Below are 27782 nucleotides of genomic sequence, written 5' to 3'. Positions count from 1 at the left end.
ACACTCCAGCTGGACGGGCTTTAAAAGGAAGAGTATAAGACACACGTTAGTTCCATGCATGGGAACTAGACGAACTCACACGCACTCGCAAAATAAGAAAGGGAAATACTCGTTTACTGGTTACTCTAAGTTGGTGGTTTTCAATGGTTTTTAATTTGCAGGCCCCTGAAAAACTTCCAATGGAGGCGTGGATCCCTTTGGAAATATTAGAGACTGTCTGCTGACCCCCAGGGGTCTGCAGGTCACAGGCTGAAAACCACACTCTAGTTGTTCTAATGGCCACCCGAAAAACCAGTGAGTGACTGACATTCGCGAGTAGCTTTTTAATCTTTACTAACCGGTTTCCCTGAAGCAAAAAATAAACAGAACAGGAAAAGTGAATGCCGGGGATATTGGCTGTCGGATGGTCATTCAATAGGAGCTACTGTTGGAAGAACTGGAGATTATGTTCTAATCTTATTACTGTATTTCTTTAAAAGAAAGAGGAATCCATTATGCACATTTTATTGTGTTACTACTAGAAGAGGTTATTCTAGTGTTCTTTTTTGCCACTAAATTTGTACATACGCACTTTAAGATCCTTCGGTTAAAAGAACAGAGACAGGCAAAAAAGTGGTGGGGGGTGGGGGGACAGGAAAATACACAGCAAAATGCTGGAGGGAATGTCATGGCAAGGGGAACCAGTCCTACTGTTAGGGAACAGATGCAGGAGCTATTCCAGGAATATAGCCCCACATTCTTATTACAGGATTAGGGAGCTGTCCCGATTTACTGAAATGAAAGAGAGGATTCCAGTTCAGAATAATCCTCCTGAAGGCAGCCAGGAAACATATTTCATTGCAATGGGGCAGATCCTTCTCATCAAGCACATGCAGATCTCTCAACTTCTGAATGCTGCTCTCCCCAGGAGAAGGCTCTCCTCAGGATCAGCAATGACACTGCATCTGTTCTCATTCTTCAACCTCCCCCGGGATCCCGTACAACAGTGAATGCAGCCTAGGTCTGCCATCATTTCCCTTCCTCTCCCCCATAGTTTTAAGGCCAGAAGGGATCTCTGAGATCATCCAGTCTGACCTCCTGCTTAACACAGGCCAGAGAATTCCACCCACTGATTCCTGCATCCAGCTCAATGACTTGTGGTGGAGCTACAGCATATTTGTAGACAGGCCAATCTTAATTTCAAGACTCCAGATAACTGAAAATCTACCACTTGCCTTGGTAAATTGTACCATGGTTAATTACCACTTACTAATTTGTGCCTCATTTCCCCTCTGATTCTGGCTAGTTTCAGCCTTTGCCTGCTATATTAAAGAGCCCTCTACTATCAGATATCGTCTCTCCATGTAGGTAATGATTACTTTTCAGTGGAACACTCCCTCTGTGCTAAGGAATGACCCCCTTCAGAAGGGGAAGGAACTTCTAGGGGCAGTAGCATGGGTCCTTGGCAGAAATGCAAGGCTGTAAGAGAGGGGAAAGGAGGCCGTGAGCTGGTGCAGATGCAAAGGACCTCCATGCAGATGCCTCTGTTACCTTCAGAAGATCCCCTGGGATCTAGAGAGGGAGAGGTGATGAACTCTAGTCTACGGGAAATCTGCAAGAGGCTTGTGGAGTTTGCTCCCTCCTAGTTTTCTGGGGGGCGGCGGGGGGAGGAGAGAATGGGAGTGGTGGCACAGGGATGAGGAGAGGTCTGGCCACATGATTGCAAAACAAATCGCTCCTATAGAAATGCGGCTGGCAAGAATAAAAGAATAAATTACTGCGAGCACTACATTAACTGAACTCTCAGAAGAAAAACACAGCAAGTGAGACAAACTGGTTAAAATTAAACCATCCACCAGGCGAGTTTGGTGGTAGCCTACACACTGCCTCAGCTTTGTTGCGTTCTCCTAGCTCATAATTCTATTGTTATGCAATCAAAGTTGACTTCTTCAACAATTCCGGCAATTTCAACATTTTCTTCAAATTTGTAAAAATCCCCCTCCCCCTCCTGTATCTAAAATTGTCATTTGGGGGGCTTTGTGCTGGTGGATACATATTAATGAAACATGGTAGTATGTCCTACCAGGTGTATGACTCCCAATATCAAATCAGTCCCCATTTCTTTTTAAAATGGGACACCATCAGGTTACAGATTCTAGTTTGGTAAAAAAAATTTTTTTTTTAACTTGTGTTACCAATAACCCTGTAGATCAGCCCAGCACAATTCTAACTGCCACACCGGCTCAGGGGGAGTTTAGACTGCAATTGGCCAGTACCTTGCCACAAGCCCTCATGGTAAAGGGTGGGTGCATACATTTTGCACCCGGGTGGGTAAATCTCCTATGAGAATTTTGTAAATGGCTTTAAAGCTTATCTATTTGCACCTACTGTAGATGTGCTGCACCAGCTTACAGAGTAACAGTGGAGCTTACCACGGTTTGGGTTAAATAAAATCAAACAATCCGCTTTCAATAAACGAAAAAAACTAAACCTCCCAGTGGGTGTGAGCTTGAGGGAGTGAGGAGCAGCCCTCCCACAGACCCTACCACCTCGCTCCCTTAGCATGTCCATTACTAGACCTGCAGAGCCAAACCACATGGACTTGGGGGCCAAGTGGGAGCCTGTGACAGAGTTATGTCCCCAGGCCAATTTCCATGACGTTTATTTTCCGCCTCTCACATTAGTGGATGGAGTACAGTGAACAAAGCAAGCACAGATCTGTCGCAGGCTCAAGAAAAAGTATAGAAAGTTTTCCACAGGAGCACCGCTGAGTTCCACATTGGCCGACAGACTCTGAATGGTCAGTTCTGAATGAGAAGTGTTTAAGGGCCTTTATTTCTGTGGTTCACACCAAAGTGAGAAGTTTGATTCTTTCCATTTCCCCAATGCTTACACAGCCCTGTTTTAGCTGTCTTCTCTGTGTCACTCTCTTTGATCCCAGGCAGTGTTTTCTGCAGAGTGTTGCAGCATTCTTCTAGTGCTGTTAGCAAACACAAAGGGCAGCCCTGGGTGAACCAGACCTTCTGAGAGCAAGATGCTTGTATCTGAATACATCACGGCTAGCTTAACTCAATTCTGACCATCTCCTGAAGAGAAGCAGACAACCGTGCCAAATTCCACACAGAAGTTTTACAATGAGTCATCTCTCTGTTCATTGGGCTAATTTCAAAATAAATTCATGCAGAATTATAAATTAACTCAAATAGGAATGACAAATATAACAATCTGCCCAAATCTAAATTATAAGAGGATCTAAAAACTGATCAAATCACATCTTAGTATCACTTAGAGAATTTCCCAGTGTCCTTCACAAATGACTCATCTTTTTTATATTAGGATATATATAAAAATAAATCCTCAACAAAACACATTGCATATCCCATTTTGAGACCACTGTACTATTATTAAATTACTTTTCGCCCACAACTAAGCAGAACTCATTTTCTCCTGCGAGAAAACTTGTGATCATATGGGGAGCTGAATGATAAACTATGGGCATAGGTTTGTCATACAAACAGAGAGAGTTACATGTTATGTTAAGTTTTTCCCCCCTTAAGCCATGTTTGAGTCAATCCTGATCCCAACCCCACCCTCAAGATTTCAGAAAAGGGTGAGGAAGTTCTCACCAAATGATACCAATCGTGGAAGTTCAAAAAGGTGAAAAATACCTCAAGATAAAGAAATGTTAGCTATTTCTTTAAGGGTCAGAGGGCTTCCTGGAGAAGGGAACATGTGGGGATTAAAGATAAAAGCAGAGTGACTGTCTCCATCCTTTCACACTTTGGGGTTTGGGGGCCCCCTGAAACCATTCAAGAAAGGGAGGTTACATTTTGTAAGAACCAGTTGGCCTTGCTTTCCATATCAGACTAGGCAATATTTCAAATAGCAATTTGAATTCATAAACATTACGACATTTCAATTTAAAATTGCAGTTGAAAGAACAAAAATCTCTTGTCTCCAGCTGAAAATTGCAGATATCTCATAATATAGCATCATGTTGCTGAGATCTCTGATTCTAAGCATTCCTTTGTTCCTGTTTTCTAATATAAGATACTGCTATAAGCAGATTTCCTCGAAGATTCCATATTATAATGGAACAGAACCATCAAAATTAAAATGTTTAATGCAACATAGATGTAACCAGAAATGTTAATACAGCCCCCAATGACTAATTTCTACAATTGGGTAAATTAATCTTTAGATAATAAAAATGCTATATTTTTTAACAAAGGCTAACTTTAAAAATAAGAGCCATCACCAGAATCTATCTTCAGCTATGCTGTTGTACTTCCCGAAGGCAAACCCTCTGCTACTGCCATGCCAATGGCCAAGTCCCTCCCTTGTCGCAGCAGACAACACCCAAATCTACACTCTGCAGCACACACTAGTCACATAATAGTTTACATTTCCCAGTAGGCAAAAGCAGCTAAATGTCCATCCCCACAAACATCAGACAACATCCTGTAATGGGAACAAATTACTTCACACTATTGATTAAACCATAAAAAGCACAGGTTCTGGCCCACTCCACACAAGCAAGCATTAGCATGTTGCATTGAACACTGATAAAAACCGGCTGCTTTGCTGTGTTGTTCACTGGCCTTGTCCTGCCAGCGCTGCTTTTTCTCTTACCCAGTCTCCCAAAGGGCAGTCTGTTCCTCTCCCCCAGCATCAGGTTAAATCGGGGGTTGTCTCTTTTCAGCCTCTTCCATTGTCCGGTGGACAGGAGTATTTTGGACACTTCAGCATAGATGCTGCTGTTTTCATCTCGTACCACAAAAGTGTACATCGTCCCATGAAACACTCGCAAGGTGCAGCCCAGGCTTGGCGGCAGCGTGGTGGGCCGCTCACTGAAACCCGTCTCCGCTGCCCCTGATCCCAGCCAAGCGGCGGGATTCAAACAAGGGAAGGAGCGCGGCCAGGCATTGCTCTCGGCCAGGCGCCGCCAGGCGCAGGGTTACAATCCCTTCGGGAAGAGCAGAATACGGATCCCCAGGCAAACCCATAGGGGAGCCCGCCCCTGCCCCCGTCTCCAGCGAGCCCCTGCTACGGCAATGGACGTGGGTCAGTCTCCTCAGGGCAGAGCCTCGTGCGTCTCTCACCCCCTGGAAGCGGCGGCGCCTCCTACATGGCCCCGGTCGGAGATCAGGGAGCGCCGGGATCTGCTCGGGCTCCTCAGGCCCACAACGTCCGCCCCCTGCCCGGCCACGCCGCCTGGCTCACGGGCCCGGGATCCGGCCAGGAGCGGCGAGCCCGGCCCGCGCCCCCGCCATGCCCGCGGCGAGCTCCGCCCCGCCCCGCCCCGCCCCGCCCCGCCGCGCGCTCGGGTCAGGGAGCGGAGGGGGCGAGTTTCGGGGGGACCGGTGCCCAGCCGCGGGGCTCCCCTAACCCGTCCCGGCGCTTCCCGCCTCGCTCAGAGCCCCGCCCTGCGCCGCTTAACCCCGGGCCGTGACCCCCGCTCGGGAAAGGGGCCGCGGCAGCGGCTGGGGGGGTGAAGTGGGGATTGCGGCGCCCGCAGGCCCCGGCTGTGCTCGGCGCTGTACAAGCTGCCGGCCGGCCCGGGAGCGCCCAGAGCCGGGGTGCGCAGCGCGCAGGTCCGCAGCGCGCGCGCGCGTTGGGGGGAGGTGTCGCTACGGCGCGCGACCCGAGCGGACCCGCGCGCGCGCGCTGCGGCCGCGAGCCGGCCTCGCTTCCCACCGGATCCGGAAGGGTTTACTACTGGCCGCTCGGCCGGAAGTGACGGCGTGGCCGGTGGGGACTTGGCAACGAGCCTTGCGCGCCACGGGGCGGGGCTGGCTGGGCTCCCGGGGATAATCCCCCGCCCCGGGCGGGGACCGGCCCCCGGAGGGAGCCACGTGTCCGCTCCGGCCGGGCTGCCTGGGGCCAGGCGCTGGGCTGAGGCCTCGGGCCCAGCTCCAAGGACACGCGCGGGGGAGGCCGGAGGAAGCCGGGCTCCCATCAGTGCCTGTGGCCCCGAACGGAGACCCCCAGCTGGGCAGCCCGGGGGTCGCTACTCCGGGGCCGGGGCGAGGCGCCGCTTGAGGGCGCTCAGAAGAGACGTTGGGGAGCTCGAGCGCGGGGTCATGTCTCCGTCCCCTGCAAGCTGAGGGCTGCGCGGGGAGAAAGGAGGAGATGCTCAGCAGGGAAGGGAAGGGGAATTGGCTCCCTGAGCCAAGCAGGAGACTCACTGGATACCAGCACCATACGACCTCGTGCTCAGAACCAGTTTGGTTCCTCCTCTTCCTTAACTACCCCCTGAGTCCTCCTGCAGAGGTGATATAGTAACAGATCAGGGAGCCAGTCTCAGAAGGTCACAACGATGCAACACCTCAATGCAATGGCCCTTCCCTGGCTAGGAGACTCCAAGGTGCTCAGTTCCTACCCTTTAAGCCTTTTGTTCCTGCCTCCGCTGCGTAGACGAGCACTTTCTCTAGATTGTTGGAGCTGTATTTCAGATACATTTTGAAAGTGGCAAGATGTCTCACTTCACTCTTGGCCCCATGTCCTATGCCAGGACGTTCTCCGTTCATGCTGCTATTGACCTGCACTGAGATTGGCGCATGGTGTTCCTCCTACCTACAGTTCTCTCTCTCTGGCCGTTGGAGAACTCAGAAAGAGAGTGGAAATTCAGGAATCGTAAAAATAAATGCTACTTCAAATGTAGCAGTCACTGTTTATGCCCCATACTTTCCACTTACCTAGAAGCATAAAGCTCTCCCACTTATAGGATATCCTGCAAACAAAATCCCACTGTGGGATGGTTGCTGTGGAGTGGAATACAAAAGACATGATTTATTAAGGAATAGTTGCTTACTCGGTATTCCTGCTAAGAAAGGTTATAGAGAGAACTGGGAAAGGTCTGGGCAAATACCAGATACTTGATTTTCCAAAATCTCACTGTGCTCTACCAGCAATGCTGCTTCTGAGGAAGAGAAGAGTATGGGATACCTTGGGTACCAGGATACCCCTGGTAACATTCACCTGGAGACTATAATGGAGCTTCCAAATTGCCATGTCTACTTGTCCTGGTACCGCCTCACCAGCTGCTCCTCTTGCCCACGTCTGTCTCTGAGATAGAGTGCTCCCCGCCCACATTAGATAGATTCCCAACAATTAAAATATCCCTAACCAGGGTAGTAGTAGCTGTGTCTTGAATTAAACTGTTAAAAAGGGCGCACACATACAACACCAAACCAATTTCTCTCTCTCAGGAACAGTCTGAAAACTTGTTAGAAGGTTTCGAAATATACTGAGCAGTTGAAAGGTTTGAAAATATACGTACCTCTTTCCTTCCTATGTATACCTACAAACCCCCACTCTAAACAGTAACAGTTGCTTCTTGGCGGTGAAGCCAGGCTCTTTGGTTTGATAGCCCCAGACAGTGGGTGTGATTAGGATACTGCGCTGCCCGCTGAGTGATGGTGTCAGAGTGCCACACAAAATTATCCCAGCAGCGTCAATCCCCCCCCCCCATTTTGTACAAGCCCCAAATCTTTCCCTACAACAGAGACCCCGGTTCAAAAGGTCACTGGATGTTGTTCCCCAGGAGGCTTAAGTGAATGAAGACCCATCTCCCAAGTGCGTGAATGCACCAGCCGAGTATGGCGGGGGGAGTGGAGGGAAACGGGCTGCTCACCTGCCTGTAGTCAAGGGTCAACTGAAAAGGAAAGAAAAAGAGAACAGAATAAACCAGGGGAAGGCAACCTATGGCACGCGTGCCAAAGGCAGCACGCGAGCTGATTTTCAATGGCATGCACACTGCCTGGGTCCTGGCTACCGGTCTGGGGGGCTCTGCATTTTAATTACATTTTAAATGAAGCTTCTTAAACATTTTTAAAACCTTATTTACTTTACATACAACAATAGTTTAGTTATATATTATAGACATCTAGAGAGAGAGAGCGTCTAAAAACGTTAAAATGTATTACTGGCACACCAAACCTTAGAGTGAATAATGAAGACTCCGCACAGCACTTCTGAAGGTTGCTGACCCCTGGAATAAACCCTGGCCTTGTCTGAGTTCAGCCCTCCGCTGGCTGCTGCAAGGTGGGGCGGCCTGGTCTGGGGCTATGCACAGCTCAGACAGGGCTTGCCTCAGGACTGGCCTGGGAATGCCTCTGCAGACAGGCAGCCATCACCCCACAGGGCTCGCCACCTTCTCCCTGGACATGAGCTGGCACGAATTCCCCCAGGCCGGGGCCAGTTACAGCTCCCTGCACGGCTGGTCTCAGAGCAGTACGGTAGGGGGGTTACTGGGCGTCCACAGCTCAGCCCCTCCCTGCTGCTCCACTCACTTTCCTTCGCTGGGATCTCTGTGGCTGTCTCTTGTTCCCTGGCAGCAGGTTTCTGATCTCCCAGCCCACTCTCCACAGCACCCGTCTCTGGTGCTGCCAGCCCTGCTCGGCCTCACTGCCCCCCTATCTGGGTGGGATAAAAGCAGGTACACAGCCCGTTCTCCCCGTCTCTGGAACCAAGGTCAGGGGAGCTCTCCTCCCGTGTGCTAGGAGGGTGGGTGTTTACTGTGGGGGGGGGAGTGAAGGCGGGGGGCTTATTCCCTGGCAAGCCTGCATCAGAGCGAGGCCCAATCTGGCCACAACCAATGACTATTGGGAACATTCCCGTTGCTGTACAGCCGCCTGCTTCATTTTTCACGTCAGCTACACTAGGAACTGGGTTGCACTTATGAATAGGGGCATTGTTCCCCGTGCATTTAGAAACATGGTTCTCTCTCAGAGAGGAGGGGATTGAAATGAGAATAAGTAGCGGAGACATTTCCCCACCATAGCAGCTCACTGGCCAGCGCTGTGCTCCTTGCTGGGGGCTGGGGAGTTTCTACTAGCTCCGTGTGTGCGGAAGGAGGGCTAGTTAACGCTACCGCCTCTGATGTCAGCACCTCCATCAGCTGACTGCCTGTAGCTATGAGACCACACAGCAATACTAGCTTCTTGTTACTTGTAAACAAGTGTACACCATGTATTGAATTTTAGCTTGTTACCTTAATTAAACTGCAGTTGGAAAACCAGTGGAAACACATTTCACCACAAGGTAAAGTGACATTTCAGTTTTTCTGTCAATTATATGTTCTGAGTTGTGTGGCTGGATAATAACAATAAGGTCTCACAGGTGTCTAATAACCTTTACTGTTAATTTTAGAGAGTGCTTTCGGGGGATATTGTACTTGATGTGGTTCTTGCGATTATCATAGCTTTCTTGTATTTATAATTTACAGTGGAAAGCTGTTCAAATGATAAGATCACCTGAGATAAGCAAAGTACAATTGCACTAAGCTGTATTAAAAACATTTTAACTGTATATCACTATCAAAAAGACTGTCACTCGCCACTGTAATGGTGTTACTAGAATAAAACACACTTCTTGTTTTTTTTATTGATTAACTTCATTGTCACACAGTCTGGTTTCATGTAAGTCTAACGTCTGTACCAGGCAAATTAGTCGAAACAATAGTTAAGAATAAAATTGTCCGACACATAGAAAAACATAAACTGTTGAGCAATAGTCAACATGGTTTCTGTAAAGGGAAATCGTGTCTTACTAATCTATTAGAATTCTTTGAAGGGGTCAACAAACATGTGGACAAGGGGGATCCAGTGGACATAGTGTACTTAGATTTCCAGAAAGCCTTTGACAAGGTCCCTCATCAAAGGCTCTTATGTAAATTAAGCTGCCATGGGATAAAAGGGAAGGTCCTTTCATGGATTGAGAACTGGTTAAAAGACAGGGAACAAAGGGTAGGAATTAATGGTAAATTCTCAGAATGGAGAGGGGTAACTAGTGGTGTTCCCCAAGGGTCAGTCCTCGGACCGATCCTATTCAACTTATTCATAAATGATCTGGAGAAAGGGGTAAACAGTGAGGTGGCAAAGTTTGCAGATGATACTAAACTGCTAAAGATAGTTAAGACCAAAGCAGACTGTGAAGAACTTCAAAAAGATCTCACAAAACTAAGTGATTGGGCAACAAAATAGCAAATGAAATTTAATGTGGATAAATGTAAAGTAATGCACATTGGAAAAAATAACCCCAACTATACATACAATATGATGGAGGCTAATTTAGCTACAACAAGTCAGGAAAAAGATCTTGGAGTCATCGTGGATAGTTCTCTGAAAATGTCCACGCAGTGTGCAGAGGCGGTCAAAAGGGCAAACAGGATGTTAGGAATCATTAAAAAGGGGATAGAGAATAAGACTGAGAATATATTATTGCCCTTATATAAATCGATGGTACGCCCTCATCTCGAATACTGCGTACAGATGTGGTCTCCTCATCTCAAAAAAGATATACTGGCACTAGAAAAGGTTCAGAAAAGGGCAACTAAAATGATTAAGGGTTTGGAACGGGTCCCATATGAGGAGAGATTAAAGAGGCTAGGACTCTTCAGCTTGGAAAAGAGGAGACTAAGGGGGGATATGATAGAGGTATATAAAATCATGAGTGATGTGGAGAAAGTGGATAAGGAAAAGTTATTTACTTATTCCCATAATACAAGAACTAGGGGTCATCAAATGAAATTAATAGGCAGCAGGTTTAAAACAAATACAAGGAAGTTCTTCTTCATGCAGCGCACAGTCAACTTGTGGAACTCCTTGCCTGAGGAGGTTGTGAAGGCTAGGACTATTACAGCATTTAAAAGAGAACTGGATAAATTCATGGTGGTTAAGTCCATTAATGGCTATTAGCCAGGACGGGTAAGGAATGGTGTCCCTAGCCTCTGTCTGTCAGAGGGTGGAGATGGATGGCAGGAGAGAGATCACTTGATCATTGCCTGTTAGGTTCACTCCTTCTGGGGCACCTGGCATTGGCCACTGTCGGTAGACAGGATACTGGACTAGATGGACCTTTGGTCTGACCCGGTATGGCCTTTCTTATGTTCTTATGTATTATACACGATCATCAACATCAGAGTCTGCACTGGGCAGCGGTGACAAGCACATGTTTATTTTAAAAATTATATTTCTAATCCCCCTGTAAATTTCACTTTGCTATTCAGTTATTTAAGGCACATGTAGTACTGTTACATTTTTTTTTTAAGGGAAAGGGTTGATAGATTCTGAATATTCTCTATTTAAAATAGAAGATTCAATAGAAATAAAATAATTGTAACAGACTCCAAGAGTCAGATTTTTAAAATGATCACGTACAGCTGCATTCAAAACTAACCTCTGCTCATACAGAGTGGGTAAATGAACATCTAACTGTCCAATTGGCATGTGCAAATGCTTGCCTGTGTGCAACCAGTGTATGCAAAATTAGTGAGCAGAGTTTTGGTCCTGGAGGTGAGTTTGAGGTGGTCTGAAACCATGAGACAAGCAGGTGATGAATAATTGTAAGGGTCTTAGTGCAAACTCTAACTTTGGCCAGACGCTGGAGCATTTCACTTCCACGCAGTAGCATGATTTGGGTGGTTTGTGATGAGAAGATTAGGTGGAGAGGAAACCTGAGGCTGCAGAATTAAGCTGGAGCTCTCCTGAGCCTAGCTCGGGTTTCCCCACAAGCTTTTTGGCATGCCTGTGTCAGGTCAGGCTGGTCAGACTGCAGGAGTAGCTGGGAAGTGTCTGATCTTTTCTGCTTCTAGACTTGTCTGGCAGTAGGAAGTGCAGCAGCCCAGGAAAGTGAAAACTGATCAAGGGGAAATAGTACAAACTCAAAGGGGTGGCTGGGGTTACATTTGAATTTTGAGTGGTGGAGCAAGTTGACTCTTGTTTCATCTGAGCCATTTTGACTAATGAGCTGACGTTAACATGCTGGGCCAAATTCACTACTGATGTAAATGGGTACTGACATCAGTGGCATGCGTCAGACCCCCAAATATTTAATTATGCCACAAACCAGAGCCATGCCTGCAACAGGGGGCGCTCTCTTGCTGGTCTGGCACCTCCTAGTGGCCCATTTGGGGATTAGCTCACCACATGCTCTGACACCCCTTCCTGTGGTTGCTCAACGCGTCGTCCCATCACTTGCTCCGTGGCCTCTCTCATGCTCCGGGAGCTGTAGCACTTTCCTCTTCATGGCTTAACCCTCTGGTCAAGTCACAAACAAGCCCCCCCCCCCATCCTGGGGTGTTATCCGTTTCCTTCCAAACCATCCCTGGGAGTCCCCAGATAGGCTGCCCCTAACATGCCACTGCTACAGTGGTTTGTAGGGGAACCTATGCCTGCCCTCTACAATGGCTTCTAATCCAGGGACCCTCCCCCAGCAGCTCAGATCTCCCCAGCCCTTCCTACTCCTTCCCTGGATTGCTGCTCACACTCCTGGGACAGGCTCCTGCTCTCCCCCCTCGTACCAGGAAGTGTTTCTCCAGCTTCCTCACTGCGGGCCCCTTCCCTGCTGCCGGCTCCCGGCTTTATAGACATGGCCCCTGCTCCTGCCCAGGTGAGCTTCATCCCCAATTCAGTCTCACTGCCTCCTCGCTCTCCTCCAGGTACAGCTTATGGCTAACTGGCCTCTTTTGCCTGTATTAACCCCACCAGAGCCAGTGCAGGGTGCACGCCCCATCTCTGATTGTAGGAACAGCTTGCAGCAAAACTGGGGATAATGCACGGGCGTTGTGAGGCTAAATTCATTAATATTCCCAAGGTTCTTTGAGATGTTTGGATGGAAGGTGCAGAGTCAGTGCATTCTGTTAATGAATATTACTGTGTTGTGGAGATGAATCTTTAATTGTGTCTTCTGTTTGTAGCCGAGAGCAATGGAGCCTTTTTATCTGTATGACATCAGGGCTGTAACCTCCAACAAAACCATTGAGAGAATTATTTCACCCATGGCAGCTCAACTTTGTCATTTAATGATAGCAGCCGAGTGGGAAGGGGTGAATAACGAGCGCCTAGCTGATTTAGAAAAAGCTGCTGAAGAATTAGCCAAAGCTACTGAAGAACTTGCTTATGTTGCAAGAAGGTAACACTGAGTTTTAAAGAGGGCAAAATGAATTTCCATCTGTGTGTGTATGTACGTACATGTGTTATAGGTGGAGCAGGCATGGACACCTGTAGACCACATTTCTCTTGTTGCTTTTAAATTTATCTGTTTGTTCCAGGCATTCTGGTTCCCTTTGTTTTGATTTGAAGTGCCTCACACACTGGGATATGGGCGTTCTAGTTTTTAATTTTTGTCTGTGTCCATAGTGTTGCTTAACTCTAGTCTGTTGCTTTTCTGGAAGATGTCTCTGATTTTTAACTCCTCACCTGCAGTGCAGCTGTCATTTCTGGCCCCTCCTTTACTAGCCACAGAGATACCTTCATGGTTGGTTGACCACCTAGTAGAGGCAGGGGAACAGTTAGTATGGGATGGGGTGCAGGCAAGCGGGGAGGGGGTTCCCCTCTTACTGGGATTGGGCAGAGGGTCCATTCTACCCCCAACCACACACTCATGTGACTGTCTTACATGTGGCTGCTGTTTAAAAACCAGAACATTTAATTAAGGGAAAGCACAATCCCACCCCCTCCTCGCCTGCCCTACATCTGCTTACCCTCCACGGAGTTCTGTTCATTGGGAGCCGGTTGTACCCTGCCTGTTCAGGTTGCCTGGCTCCTCCCTGGAGTCAGCTTTCCCAGTCCCATGCTGGCGCTGGTTTACAGCGACGCGTTTCATTAAAGGCGTCTGTGTGACCGTGCGTACCTGAGATCAGCATCCTTCTGCCAGGGTGGCTCATGAGTCCAACGAGGAGCTGCTGGCTGGGGAGATGCTGCCTGCTGCCGAATCTCTCCTCGCGTCTGGGAAAAGCATCTTACTGGTGGCCCAGAAACTTCATATTCAGCCAGACGTTCAGAGTCATCAGGAGGAACTGATTGATTCAGCAAAGAGAGTCTTAATGGAGACTGTACAGGTGAGTGTAACGCAGCTGTGTCATTTGCATGCTATAAATACTCCTCCACTAACCCTTCATTCCCTCCCAGCAGCTCTGCCTTCTCGGGGAGGAGATCTGCACAGCGGCTAATTCCCTAGGCCCGTGTTTCCCAGAGTGGGGTGCATGTGGAGGATGAGGTTGTAGTGGGGAATGAAGATCAGCTGCCAGACAAGTCTGCCCTGCCCTGCCCATCCAGGAGCATTGGTAGAGTTGCCAAACCTCCAGGATTGGCCTGGAGTCTCCAGGAATTAAAGATTATGTTGTGTGATGAAACCTCCAGGAATATGTCCAACCAAAATTGGCAACCCTAAGTGTCGGAGAAATAATAAATAATGATAGCCTCATGCTCTTGGGAGGCAAGGCACTGCTAGTACCCCCATTGTACAGGTGGGTACTGAGAGCTTGTCTACACAGAGCGTGAGTGTGTGGCAAGTGGTGCAGAGTAAAGATACAGTGCACTAACTGGCTGCATGGACCCCACTACTGTGCACCAGAAGTTGTGCAATGGTGCTTACGACAGAATTTTTAGTGCATGGAGCAGGGACCGTATGGCCAGTTAGTGCATGGCAGGCTAGTGCACTCTAGATGTACTGCCCAGCTGGCCACGCTCTAAGCCTCAGTGTAGACAAGCCCTTAAATTACAAGCTGTTTGGAGGTGGGACTGTCATGTTACATGAGTGTACAGCCGCCAGCACAACGGGGCTCTGACTCGCCACACACAGAGTATGTTGTAGCTCTTATATGGTCCTTTTCATCTGCAAACCCCAGAGCACTCTACAAAAGAAGGGCCGTGTTGGTACCTCCATTCTACAGCTGAGCCAATGAGGTGAAGCGATTCGCCCACAGTTCCACAGCAGGTCAGGGACTAGCCCAGGGATAGGTCTTGACCCAGTGTGCTAGCCGCTCAGTTACGCTGTACCCCGAGCCCAGCCAGAACTAAGAGCAAAATGTGGTGCCCAGTTGCTTGGGGGTTTAGGGTCACCCTACTAGCAGTAATACATTTTGAATCATCTCATTGCTTTTAACCTTTTTCCCCCCAAACCAACTGAAAATACGAGAACTTTGCTCCACGTCTCTCTCTATAAAGAGGTATAAAAGCCAAGGAAGAGAAGTAGTTTGGGGTTATGGGTTGGACACGACACTGGGAGTTGGGAGATTTCTGGTGTGACCTCGGACAAGTCACTTAATCTCTCTGTGCCCCAATTTCCTCATGTGTAAAATGTGGTTAGTAACGCTTCCCTCGCTTTCCATAGTGTGGAGAAGCTGTGATCATCACTGCTCATGAAGTGCTGAGATGCTCTGTGGGTGTTTTTGTAATGTCACGAGAGTTCTGTACCCTCAGGTTTCAGCACTATCGATCCAGTATCGCTCACCAGCAGCACTTTTATTCTCAAATTCACCTAGACAGATGTTATCAGTGCACACAGGCATTTTAAAAACAAAGCCAGCAAGTTGAAAATGACAAGTACGTTCCTAGCAAAAAGAACACCACAGATCTTGGGAAATGTTCAATGTTTCCTTTTTTGTGACCTTTGTTCTGATTTATCAACTAGATCCTCCAGCTTGAAGATGATGCTGTAGTGATGAGGATTATCCAGGTCGCTCATTGGCTTCGGCATTGCCTGACTGCACTCGAGTTTGCAGGAGACATACCAGCCCTGCTGGCTGCTTTCCGCGACTTTTCAGAGTCCTTGCTCTTGCTGAACAATTTGACAGAAAGACGCATCCAAGAGCTCCGAGATTCTCCTCCTCAGAAGTATTTGGCCCAGATGCTGCAGATCCTTAGGAAGTGCGTCCCGATGCTGCATGCTGCAAAACACAGTCACCTGAAGCACCCCCAGGACCAGCAAGTGAATGGTTCCAAGAACTACATTTTCCATTTGATGGATAGCACCATAAAGGAACTGATTTCCTTGCTGACAAACACCACCAGAAACAAGGAACTACTGGAAAGAAATGGGCTCTTTTCCCAGCACCTGAGCCAGCTGCTGGGCCTCCTGTCCAACCCAAACCCTGCTCACCTAGCTGAGGACGAATTCAGTTTTTGTGTGGAAACAGTGGTCTTCCACTGCATGCTTTTAGCTAACTCATCAAGGCCAAATATTAAGCTGCGGTTGATAAAGCACTGCCATCATCTGCTAATGCTCAAGAAAAGCATTTCCAACCATGGAAGCATAATGGAGGAGTTGCCAGCACAAAGCCAACTAGAACACAACCTAGAAGAGAAATGTCATGCGATGAGAGTTGAGGTGGAGCTTCTTGATCAAACCATGCTCACTGCTGTTTTGTGTCAGATTCTGGACACTTTCACAGACATTAACGAACCCCTGAAAAGGTTAATGGAGGCTGCACTGGAACCTACTACTGTGCAATATTCTCCTGCAGGAGAGGATGGATTTCTAAGAAAACTTCAGCCTCTCATTACTGCCTTCTTCAGTCATGCTCATCAGATGCTCAAAGTGGCAAATTTTGTTCTGGCCAGGTGCACCAACCTCAAAATCATTAAAGAAATTGAAGATCGTGTAGACTGTTTAAATAGACTCCTTGCCACGGTGCCTCTACTCCTCACGGAAATGAGCAAAGATCCTAATAAGATTAACATCCAGGAACAACTACAAACCTTCTATCAAAGATGGGCTTGGACAACAGAAAGCTTGTTAGCGTGTGTTGATGAGACAATCAACTTGCCCGAATTCCTCGATCTGTCTATTCAGGAAATGGCCGATCACAGAGAGTGTTGTGAACAAGAACTAGAGAGTCAGAACTCTGGAAGGTTTTCATGGCATGCCGCACATATGACCAGCCGAGCTGCTCGCGTGATCCAAGTTACTAACAGATTTGTGGATAAAATCAGAGATCCCATTTTCAAGAATGGTTTGTTAGTTTTAGTTAAGCAATTGGAAATCTCCATTCTGGAAGTGAGAACTGCTACTAGCCACTGTTTAGGAGGCATCTCTTGTCTACAAACTAGAAACGCATTTTCAAAGAGGGTAAAGCATCTGATGGACTCCACTCGAAATGTCAGAGAGGGGCTGGATGAGTCTAACCATCCAGAGATTCTGAGTCCACTTCGGGAACAAATTCGGAGCCTTGACATTCCAAAAGAGCTGTGTTGCTTTTCAGCCCAGGACCGCGTAGAGCTCAGAGCACCAGATGTCATAAAACAGAGCACGACTGACAATACTGAATTAGTGGAAGAATTTTTAAGCGAACGGCTTCCATCAGCCACCTCTCCTCTTGAGATGCTTCCAAGAGCAGGTAACTTATACCCAGGAACAGTGGATTTACATCCTGTGATCAATGAACTCATCACTGCAACAAAGAAACATGACATTACTGCTGTAAACACGGCTTGCTTTGGTTTACTTGAACTTTCCAACTGTTGCGTAGATGCAGCTCAGGAAGCCTTACCAATTGTCAAGTCGCCACTGCTGGAAAAGCTGACCCACTACAGACAGATAGTTCTATTAACACCATCTGTGATTAGCTTAGCTAGGGAGATAGGTCCAAACCCAGTTTCCAGAGCAGACAGACTTCTTCCAACAGCTGTTTTGTTATCGGAGAAGATTTGTGAAACTAACCAATGCCTGGTGGCTGTGGCAGGCTCTTGGTACAGTCTAGTCCAGCAGTTATTCTGCACAGTAGCTCCCGCTGACTTTCTGAAGAGCAAACAAACTTTGGATGAGATAATGCAGACTTTAGCAACAGTTGTTCAGCTAGCGGCTGATGTTGCACAGACAGATTGTGAAGAGGAGCGCACAATAGTTCCTAAGATTCAGGAAAGGTTTGTACGGGTCCAAGCAAAATTCACACGTGCTCAGACTAATACAAAGCATTTACTTGAAAAGGCGCTGTCTTCTGACTGCTTCCATTCTCACCAGGACCATCTCGAGGGGATCTGCCTTCTTTGGTCTGTCAGCATACAGGTGCTTCTGAGTGCGGTGGATCAGCTCATAGGACGAGATGTTTTGTTCCTAGGTGAATTAAGGAATACAATGAAGCACAAGCTTTGCTTGCGGGATGTCCTGGCAGCTGTCTCCGAGAGCTCTTTGAGAATACAGGAGGCAGCCCGGCTGTCCTATCTCGCCTGTGCTGAACACAGTGTGCAGCGTGACATCCTAGCGCTCCGGGAGGAGGTAAAGGTACTAACTGAAGCTCTGTTGCAAGTGGCGGATGTTCTGTCTGTCTCCCCAGGGCCTGCTACAAACTTGTCCATTCGTGCTGAGCTGCTCCAACGAGAGTTTGCTGTTAGAGTGAAAGCACTTCTGCTCCTCCTGACCAGCACCAATCGGGAGTACATGAGAGGCATCCAAAACATCCTCAGACTGGCCTGGCCTCCTGCGCGTGCCCAGGGAGGTGACGGAGTGATGGTTAAACAGGCAGGTCAGATAATGGCAAATGTCCAGCTGGTCAAGACCATCATAGAAGACGCTTTGGAGAACACAGCTCATCTAAAGATGCGGGAAAGCCTGCTCTCTCTGACAGACAACCTTCTCCTCCTTACTGCTGAGCTGCTCGGAAGAGCTGGTGAGCCGCTTCAAAGCCAGCAGGACAAGGAGCTGGTCCAGCTAGACTACATTGCATGGGAGTGGTCTGCTAAAGCGCACTATGTGGTGACGCAGCTTCAGTCAGTGAAGGACATTGATAAAGCCGCCTTGGCGCTCGTTAAGCAGTGTTTACAAAACAGCGAGTCACGTGCTGTTGCAAATCCATGTCATGGCAAAGCAGAGCTCTCCTCTGCCAAGACACCCAGCACCAAACACCAGAGTCACACACACCAAGCCGATTCAGCAAACGCCTGGCCTACCATGAGTGAATCCAAAGGTTTAACTGCCGGGGATGCATTTGAAATCATGGTATAGTAGATCTTAGCTATGTATCTCTAAACTGTGTAATCTCAAAACTGTGCCAACTGCATTTCACTGCTTGTCCAAGAGTCCCATGTCTTGCTCATTTCAGACTTTTGGGGTTTTTTTAAATCAAATTATGCAATGGCTTGGAGTTGTGGCTGCACAGAACCATCTTCCCCTTTTGCTCACTGTCCCTGTTGCTTCCATATCCTACGAGCAGCAGAACTACATGCAGTGAGTGCCCCCTATGGCCGGGCTCAAGATTCCCTAGGTGTAGTAGCACCACAGTCACTGGGTTAACGAGGTAAGCCGGCTGATTGCCTTGTGCCTCACTTAACTCTGATGCAAAACTGTCGGAAACTGGAGTTCACTGGAAACCAGATTTTATATCGGTCACTTTTGATGGACGAATACATTTAAAATAAACTAAATACAAAAGGTATCGGCACCTAGTCATCGGTCAGTATTTCCAGCTAGCTCTGAGAGGCTAGGCACAATGTAAACATTTTGCAGATCTTTTTCCTGAAATGGAGATAACTGCAATTAGCAAAATACATAATTCAGCATTCACTGCAAAGTGCCAAGGTCGGTGCACTTAGGGCAAGTCTACACTAAAAGAGCTGTGTCGGTGCAGATGTACCAATGCAGCTGCGCATCTGGTGAAGACGCTCTCCCACCGACATAGCACTGGTGTCGACAGCACTTAGGTCGCTGTAACTTGTGTCGCTCAGGGGGGTGTCTTTTTCACATCCCTGAGTGATGTAAGTTAGATCAACTTAAGCAGTAACGTAGACCTGCCCTTAGTGAGTGGCTAGCACATTCTTCTCCAGTTGAAATAGCCAGATCTTTTGAACTGCACAGGGGACGCCTAGTGACTGGACATACTGAGAGCACAGAACATAGAGTGAGAACATGCAGATTTGCAGAATGAAATTGGAGGCTACCTCAGTGGTACAGATCAGACTTTTTTTTTTCTTTGAGGGAAGTTGGGGTGTGGGGAAGAGAGGGCCTGAATTTACCAGAGCAGAAGCTCCACTTATATATTTTCCTCCTTGTGTCAAGTAAAAAGAAAAAAAAAGGGGGGGGGGGGAGCAGAGATTTCAAAGGGGCTCAAGGGAGTTAGGCACATGAGTCGCACTGAATGTCAGCAGGGGCTGGGAGCCCCAGCAGCCACTTTTAAAATCCCTGCCCAGGAAGACAGGCAGGGGACCTAGAATTAGCTTGTGGCCACGTACAGTTTCATCAGCTGTGCAATATGGGGCTGATGCTGTGCCCTTTGAAGTCCCTGGGTATCTTTCCATTGACTTCGAGAGATGACGGGAAGGACTTCTGAGAGTGCTGGAACAAGCCGCTCGGATGCCAAGTTAGGGCTGAAGCTTGAAAGTGACGGATACGGAAGGCCTTGCCGAGCTGACAAGGATTTCCTTTGGGCTTCACAAAGGGCGGCTGGGTGCTGTGCCTGGTTTGCGTAACAGCTGTTAGAATGTACCCCGAGAATCCTGCACCATGGAGCGTGCTCCATGCTGTAGCCTTGCTATGCTGGTAAGCGGGATGCTTGCTGCCGTTTCTGCAAAACATGTCAATTTGGACATCAAGTCATTTGAATAAATCTTCCAATCTTCAGCCTTTGTGGGTATGACAAAAGGAGAGTCTGATGGCTGGGCACAGCTGTGGGATTCCCGCGGCTACGCCTGCCCAGCTGTGGGAACTCTCTGCCCAGCTCTTGATGTGGCAGGGTTTCTTTCAGTTACATCTGCTACCCCCTAAACTCTCTAATCAACTCTAATCTTCTCTCGTACTGCAATATTCCACCCAGCATCCTGCTGAGCGTTTGCAGTTGTTTGGGCAGGATGGAGGATTGGACAGGACCTGGGCGGTAGTGCTTCTAAACCACATGATCACCTTGCAGCTAGTGAAGCCAATATGATGCGTTAGTCAGGCAGTGTGTGGGAGGTTGCCATTTTCGGCTTCTGAAAACAATTGCTTTCAGTTGCAGCAGGCATTCACACATTTCAAAATAAACCAGATAAAATTGTTTTAGCTCACAACTAACTGCCCTAGAGCTGTCAGCTCCAATGAGGATGGTCTTTGGGGTGCAAGTCAGGGGATAATATGAGGAAATTGTTTAAAGGGACCCCTGGGGTAGCTAGACTCAGTCCAGTGGAAAGCAAGGACTGACGCTTGGCTTACTGGATGGGATGGATCTAGGCAATGTTTCTGTTTGTTTTGCTTAGTAGAAATGACTCAAGGAATAAACCCGTGGAACAAGCCCAAGGATATGCGTGTGTAAAAATTCAAAACATACTTTTTTAATCTAGGAAATGGGTATTTCTGCCAAAAAGGGACTGTCTAAACCCTCTTCATGACAGCACTTTGCCATGGACGTCAGTAATGCAGAGATGGTAAAAGGGAAGGTCGGTTGTTTGAGGTGAATCTGTTTCGCTGTCTTCACAGCTCCTGACTGACTCTCCAAACGACTCCCACTCCACTAGCAGTGAGCAGGGTAAGGGAGCCGCTCCTGCTGCCCTGCCAGAGGACGCTGGACAGTGGCAGGATGACAGCAACACAATGTCCCAAGTCACCAAGGAAATGGCCACTGGGATGTCTCACATGGCACGGTTTCTAAAGAGGAAGGGACCGATAACGGTATTGCCAGTGTTGTTATAGGATGGGAGGAAATATTTCACTCAGCAACCAGGGCCAGCTAAATCCTCCAAGCACCTATTTGTGGCGATGACAAATGTCTGAGCCACATTGTGTAGAGAGCACAATGCCTCAGTAAGTCAGAAAGGGGGTGTTACCATGACAAGGCTGAACACGCACTAACTCCTGCGCGCCTCCCCCCCGGGAAGACTCAATCAATGTCCGTTTCATTTAAAACAGGTGTAATAGCATTAGTGTGAGTGTATCTGCAATGCTCTGAAAAGAATTTCCTCCAAAAAGGAGAAGGAGGCGGCAAGGAAGATTATTCAGCCCCTTTCCCCTGCTATTTCAATCTATTCATTGGCTCTCGGAACTATTACCCTCCCTCTTCTCCCCACAGGCCTGCTGGCTGCTGCAGTTTGGGGCCCAAAGTCTATTTGCAGCTCCAGTTCTTTGATGGAGTTTGGCATATCAAACAGTCCCCAATGTAGCTTTCACAGAGCGGGGTAGAAATGGCGGAATGAGCCATGAACTGCTGCTGCAGCGGCTGCAATTCAGATGTTGAAAGCGCTTTAAAACTGTCCTGTTTTCTCCATCAGCCTCTGAACCATTCCCACAGGGTCTCTTTATGATGTTTGTTTGTCCATTAATATCCCCACCCCATGCCCATAAGGGGCATCGGGAAGTTTGTGGGTGTTTCTGTTGTGAGGGCCCAGCTGTGCCCCCTTGGGAGTTGATACATGCATGTGACATCATCAAAACCCACACAGCTGGGCAATCAGTGTCCTCAGCCAGGCTCGGATAAAGGTTCCGTAGTGCTAACATGCGCTAGCGCTAACAAGGCAACAGTAGATTTTACATCCATTTTATAGCAAACACCCCCTATCCTGCCCGACTTCTTTTGATTTAATTTTAGACCAAAGAGCAGCTCATTGCCTGTGCTAGTCAAATGGCTTCCAATGGGCAAGTGTTTGTCAGATTTGGCCACCTGATTGCAAAGAACTGCCTAGATGAAAGATGTGCAACCGAACTGCTGAGTGTCACCGAGCAAATCCAAACAATCAGCAACCAGCTCAGAATTATTTCCAGGTAAACCGAAAGTTCAAAGCATATTCTCTCTCAAGGCTGGTGTGTGTGTTCGCGCCTTCTTAAAAAGGGATTTTAAAGGACACTGCTGACTATCTTTCTTGTTCGTATTTGCATATGGCACCAGTGGTAGGCATCTAGTTACTGGGCTGAAGACTGTCTCTGCCATGAAGAGTTTTCCTCTTTGTTTTACCTTCTTACAAGCTAAAAAACAACATATCCCCTGGTTTTTGTTCCCACATCCTAGGTTAGGGTGATCCCTGCTACTGTCTGCCGCTGCCGAGTCAGCGGAGTGAAGGCATTTTAACCAAAGTCCTATTGAGATCACTATAACTATCCTATTTGTAGTTTGTTTCTGAATTACGGATTTTTTAAAATAGTTACATATTTCTATTCACGAAGTTTCCTCACCGACTTCCACTTTTCAGCACGTGGCATGGTGGGGTCCACAGCCCACAGCAGTGTCCCTTTAAAATCAGTGCATGTGCATGAGGCGTGTCTATAGAAACGACTCCTATAGCAGACAATAGGGAGCCTCTCGTGAGCTGCACATCTTACCCTCCCATGCAGTGTTATACGCTGCTGTGCAGAACTGAAGGTTCGGCTCTCGTATCTTTCCCCTTCTAAAAGAGCCCAGTGGTAAACTCCATCTGTCCGAGAGCCCGATCCTGCTCCCAGGCAGCCAGTGCTGAGCCACCTCTGGGCTTCAGCTGAGCCTAGAATAAGCCTTGAGCTAATGTTTGAACAGCATTCTCCAGAGCTAACGCTACTTGTACTAGGAGGCACTTATGTCCCCTCTTGATCTCAGGCTTCCAGCCATGCTGCGTCTGCCTGGAGGTTCTCTGGCTCCTTGCGGTTAATTTTCCATTGACACTCCGAAACCCAGTGTGAGTTGGGCACCTTTGTCCCTTGGGCTCCTTGACCAACGAGTGCCATGCCGTTGGTGGCTTTCTGGAGTCCTGAATATCTCTGCATAGCTCTCTGTGCTAGTTAAACAGAGCTCAGAGGCATCTCCCCCCTTTCTTCTTGCCACAGTCTCAGTGCTTATGTCACCCCCATCTCCACACTCTGAGCACACCGGCTAAGTCCAAATAGCAGCAATCGTTTTTCTTTGTCCCCCTTCGGCCGGAAGGACCACCGCTTGACCAGCTCACACTGGGTGATTAAGGGAAAGGGTCTGTAACTAGGCACTGGCAGCAGTATCGTTGGGCATTCAGGCTACAGCAGGTTTCAACATTGCGTTTGCTACTTCTCCATGCTGGCTACTAGTGCTCCTGCTTTTATTCTTTTGCTCTCCCTACAACGCCTTTTTAAAGCTGAAAATCTCTTCTGCGGTCAAAACTGTTCCATGAGCAAGGGCCAGCGGTACTGGAGCACTTTCCTTCCACATGTATCAGCTTGTTCTGTGACCTTCCGAGATCCAGGAAGCCCTCAGCCAGCCGTGACTCTAGAGTGACAGTATGTAATCACTTAGCAAGTTGTGTAATGCTTTCGCTTTAAATTTGTAAATATTTTAAAGGGTAAAAGCAGCAACAGCAGGGAGTAGGTGCTCTGCTGAACTACTGGTGAACAATGCACAGAATCTGTTTCAAGTGGTCCTACAGTCCCTGAAGGCAGCAGAGGCCGCGTGCGTCAAAGTAAGTGTGCACTGGTATAGGTCAAGATTCTTTCAAAAGGCAAGTTCAAATATATTCACATTTTTACCCCCAACACTTCTGGATTCAGGCTGTAACTTTCAGAGAATTTTAAGGGAGTTAACTGTCCAAATCTCACTGGAAGTTGGGCACTTAACTCACCCCCTGAAGAGCCTTTGCAAATCCCATCTGGAATCTGTGTTTGCCTCTCAGAGGTGACCAGGCACCAATTCTAGAACAAACTCTCCCTGGCAGCTGATCGCAGTGGAGTTCTATCTCCCTGGGGGAACCATAAATGTTCCTTAGCCTGGATTTGTTGTGTTCTGCAAACCCACAATTAGAATCTCTCACACAATGTGACTATTGTGGTCAAGTCTCTTATAATGGAGACAGCTGCTTCCTGGATCTGCAACCTTTGCTCCTGCCCTGTACTTACCGTATTGAATCATCCCCCCAAATAATGGGCCTTCACGGTCACAATTTCCAACTTGCCCTCTGAGATGAGGAACTGCCCAGTAAGTATTGGGCCATATCTATAGGCAAAGTTAATCAAAGTGCCTTCAGCTATTGATTTTGGACAGAAAGGCAGACGGCCAAAAGAAACACTGCCATGGAGGTAGATTTTCAGCTGGGGCTTTAGAGACAGGTGAAGTGTCTCTTAGGCTTTGTCTTGGCTCAGTTAAGTTTCCATTAAAACTCTCAAGGGCTTCCTAATGAGGACAGCAAGAAATAACTAAATACCTTAAATAATTTAATAGAGCAATCTTTAACTGAGCGTGCTCAGAAAACAGGCACTCATTCAACCAGGCTCAGCTAATACAACTTTTCAGAAATTATAGGTCGTAAATATTAAGGCCAGAAGGGACCATTGTGAATATCTAGCCTGACCTTCTGTATAACACAAGGAACTCGTAACTTCTGGTTCAGGTACAGTGCATCTTCCAGAAAGAGATCCGGTCTTGATATAAGGACTCCAGGTGACGGAGAATCCACCACATCCCCAGGGAAAATGTTTTCAATGGCAATGGTTATCATCAGCACTCTTAAAAAATTTGCATCGTTTCCAGTTTGAATTTGCTGACTTCAACTTCCAGTCTTTGGTCTACTAGATTAAGGAGCCTTCTACTAACAGAAATCATTCCCATTTAGGTACTTATAGACTCTCTCTCTCTTCGATAAATTAAATGGACTGAGTTCCTTTAGTTTCTCATTTTAAGGTGCTTTTTCCAGACCATAAATCCATTCTTGCAACTCTTCTCTGAATTGTTTTCCGTTTTCCCAACATACCGTTACTCCTTTTCAACCCAAGTGGTTAATCAAAGTTTGGGGCCCCAGGGGCATTCCAGTTGGGAGTAGAAATGTATGATGGAGACTGGTATGTTCTTTGATGCAGTGTTGTGTATTGACAAGGAAGTACATAGTCCTGCTTTTCCAAATGCAGGAAGAACCAAAATTTAAAAGTTTCTCATCTTACAGGCCAAAGCTTCTCTCAGCCAGCAGCCCTGACCTCTCCCTAGCTTCTCCCAGGGCCACACCATGCTTACAGGCTGCTGCTTGGATTTCCTTCTCTGAGTCTGATTGTTGTCTGCACACCAGCCTGTCATTTCCTGCCCCCCCTCCCCTCAAAAAATACCCAGTTGAACCTTGCCAACAAGGTTTTACCCAGCTCATAACTATACTGTTACGGAGTGTGGAGAGTAGAACTGTACACAGCCTCACCAATGCAGTACGCAGAGACAGTATCACCTCTCTACACTTGCTACACATTGCCCTATTTGTACATGCAAGGATTGCACTGGCTTTTGTCCCCACAGCATCATGCTGGGAATAACCTGTAACCCTCTTCAGTCACTGATTTCCAGGACACAGGTATTTTTTGTTCCTAGATTATGACTTTGCTTTTGGCTGTATTAAAACAAATGCTGCCTGGCTACACCCCATTTATTAAGCAATCCAGCTTGCTCTGTATCAGTGACCTGTCCTCGTTATTTACCAGCCTACAGATCTTGGTCATCTACTGATTATTTTCAGCAATGATTTTCTTTTCTTCCAATTAATTGAAGATACTGAACTGCATTGGGCTAAGAATAAATCCTGGGAGCCTCACTAGCTGATTCCCCATTAACAACTGTGTTTTCAGATCTATCATTTAGCCTGCTTCTGATCTATTTAATATGGGCAATGATTTTGCAGAGTACCAGCTTGTTAATCAGAATGTCACACTGCACTAAGTGCCTCTTCTCCATAAAACCATGCTGATTGGCTTTCATTATATTTCCATCCTTTAACTCTTTACTGACAGTCCTGGGTTAGCTGTTCCATTGTTTAGTCTAGGAGAGGTGTCAGGCTAACCAAGTTAACTTGGTTCCCACATGTGGGCATCTAGACTTGGTGTGTTGAGGCCCCTTTGTACTATAAGAAATTTTAAACCCCTTTGTCTATCCAAGTATATTAATGTGTGTAATTATTTTGCTTCCTTCAAACAGGGTTTGCGAAAGCCAGATCCTGACTCAGAAGAGGCAGAGGCAGCTGCCTTTTGTATTCAATGGAAGAAAAAGCTGTTGTGGCACAGAGTCAAAGCAGCTTTAAACCCAGATAGGGATGAATTCGGACTTCGCAGAACACGTGCAGGGCGTGAACCCACCCTTACAGCTATGGCTCAGGAACCATCGTCTCAGAATTAAGAACTATCCCCCCCACCCCCAAATTCCAAGCCCATTCAACAACCAACCATGGTGGCTGGTGCTGCCCTGGAGTAGGAAGGGGCCTCTGTCATTGGTCCCTAACTCTTGCAGGAAATGACATCACCAATGGGGAGGGACAATAATGCCACTTACCTCCTTAGAAGCTACTGCTGCTGCCCAGGAGCAAGGGAGACCTTCACAAATAAGAGCCATTAGCATATATAGTCTGGAGGCCCAGGCTGGCCGTTCTTGGCAATGAAGCAGCCCCTGTACAAAAAGCAACAACTATGTTATTTGAATAGAAGTGTTCCTTAGATACTTATCTAGGGTGGATGTGGTGTTGTAAAGGGGTAGCAAGGTATTCCAATGCAAGGTTTTTGTACCCATGAACCTTTTGTGCAAGTGAAAAGGCTACAAAAATGTACTTAAGTTGTCAAGATAAGTTTGAAAGAAAAAATGACCAATAAAATGGGATTTAATTTATTTTAAAAGACAAATTTTAGTAATGCAAAAGATTTCTTTGACACAAATTATCACTGTTTTATTTTAAAAGAAAAATTCAACTCCTACAAATGGTCTGACACAAATTAATATGGCTCATTACTTAGGGAGCGTTAGCCTTGTGCTTTGTATTGATAAATGCATAATTATTCATTGACACAATTTTTTTTAATACCGTATTCATTATAACGGAAGCCACGTATACTATTGCACACCATCATGCTAGCAAAACACTAACACTCCTCAGCAATGGGCAATATGACAGTATACGTGTCTAGCCTTTTTCAACATATTTGCTGAATGCTACATATCTAAACCTGAACCATCTGCAGTCTCAGACTCATATGGATTTACACTGGTCACTTTGAGGATTGTAACAGTCCTCAGCACCAGCACACAAGCAAGCCTGTGTGCATGCCAGGCTCCACATTGAACAACAGGTGGATTGACACAACATAGGTCAATACAAAAAGCTCCAGATGAAGTGTGGTATGCCAGAAGTGGAACATTGGGTTTTCTAGCTTTCATTTGTCACACCATT

The 27782-nt window shown here is 47.2% G+C and overlaps 2 protein-coding genes across 3 annotated transcripts in view; one reads left to right on the top strand and one right to left on the bottom strand.

The window, feature by feature from the left end:
• The window catches only part of TTL (tubulin tyrosine ligase), a 31857-nt gene extending 26624 nt beyond the window's left edge, over positions 1 to 5233 (bottom strand). For both annotated transcript variants that reach the window (XR_002908909.3, XM_024213932.3), the window contains exon 1: positions 4612 to 5233. Coding sequence is in view for 1 of the 2 variants with exons in the window: in XM_024213932.3 (XP_024069700.1) it covers positions 4612 to 4768 (157 nt within the window). In the remaining variant the exon portion in view is untranslated. The remainder of the gene's footprint in view (positions 1 to 4611) is intronic.
• Positions 5234 to 22114: 16881 nt separating this feature from the next.
• LOC112116467 (vinculin-like) lies at positions 22115 to 27156 on the top strand. The gene is made up of 3 exons (XM_024213954.2): positions 22115 to 22425; positions 23942 to 24059; positions 26543 to 27156. The coding sequence occupies exons 1-3, from the start codon at positions 22286 to 22288 to the stop codon at positions 26738 to 26740; spliced, it is 456 nt and encodes a 151-aa protein (XP_024069722.2). The 5' UTR covers positions 22115 to 22285; the 3' UTR covers positions 26741 to 27156.
• Positions 27157 to 27782: the final 626 nt, after the last annotated feature.

This window comes from Terrapene carolina, unplaced genomic scaffold (assembly GCF_002925995.2).
Source record: "Terrapene carolina triunguis isolate 2854851 unplaced genomic scaffold, T_m_triunguis-2.0 Scaffold132, whole genome shotgun sequence".
In the NCBI taxonomy this organism is placed as follows: domain Eukaryota; kingdom Metazoa; phylum Chordata; order Testudines; family Emydidae; genus Terrapene; species Terrapene triunguis.
The sequence above is the reverse complement of the archived record's forward strand: the minus strand, read 5'-3'. Positions and strand labels throughout refer to the sequence as shown.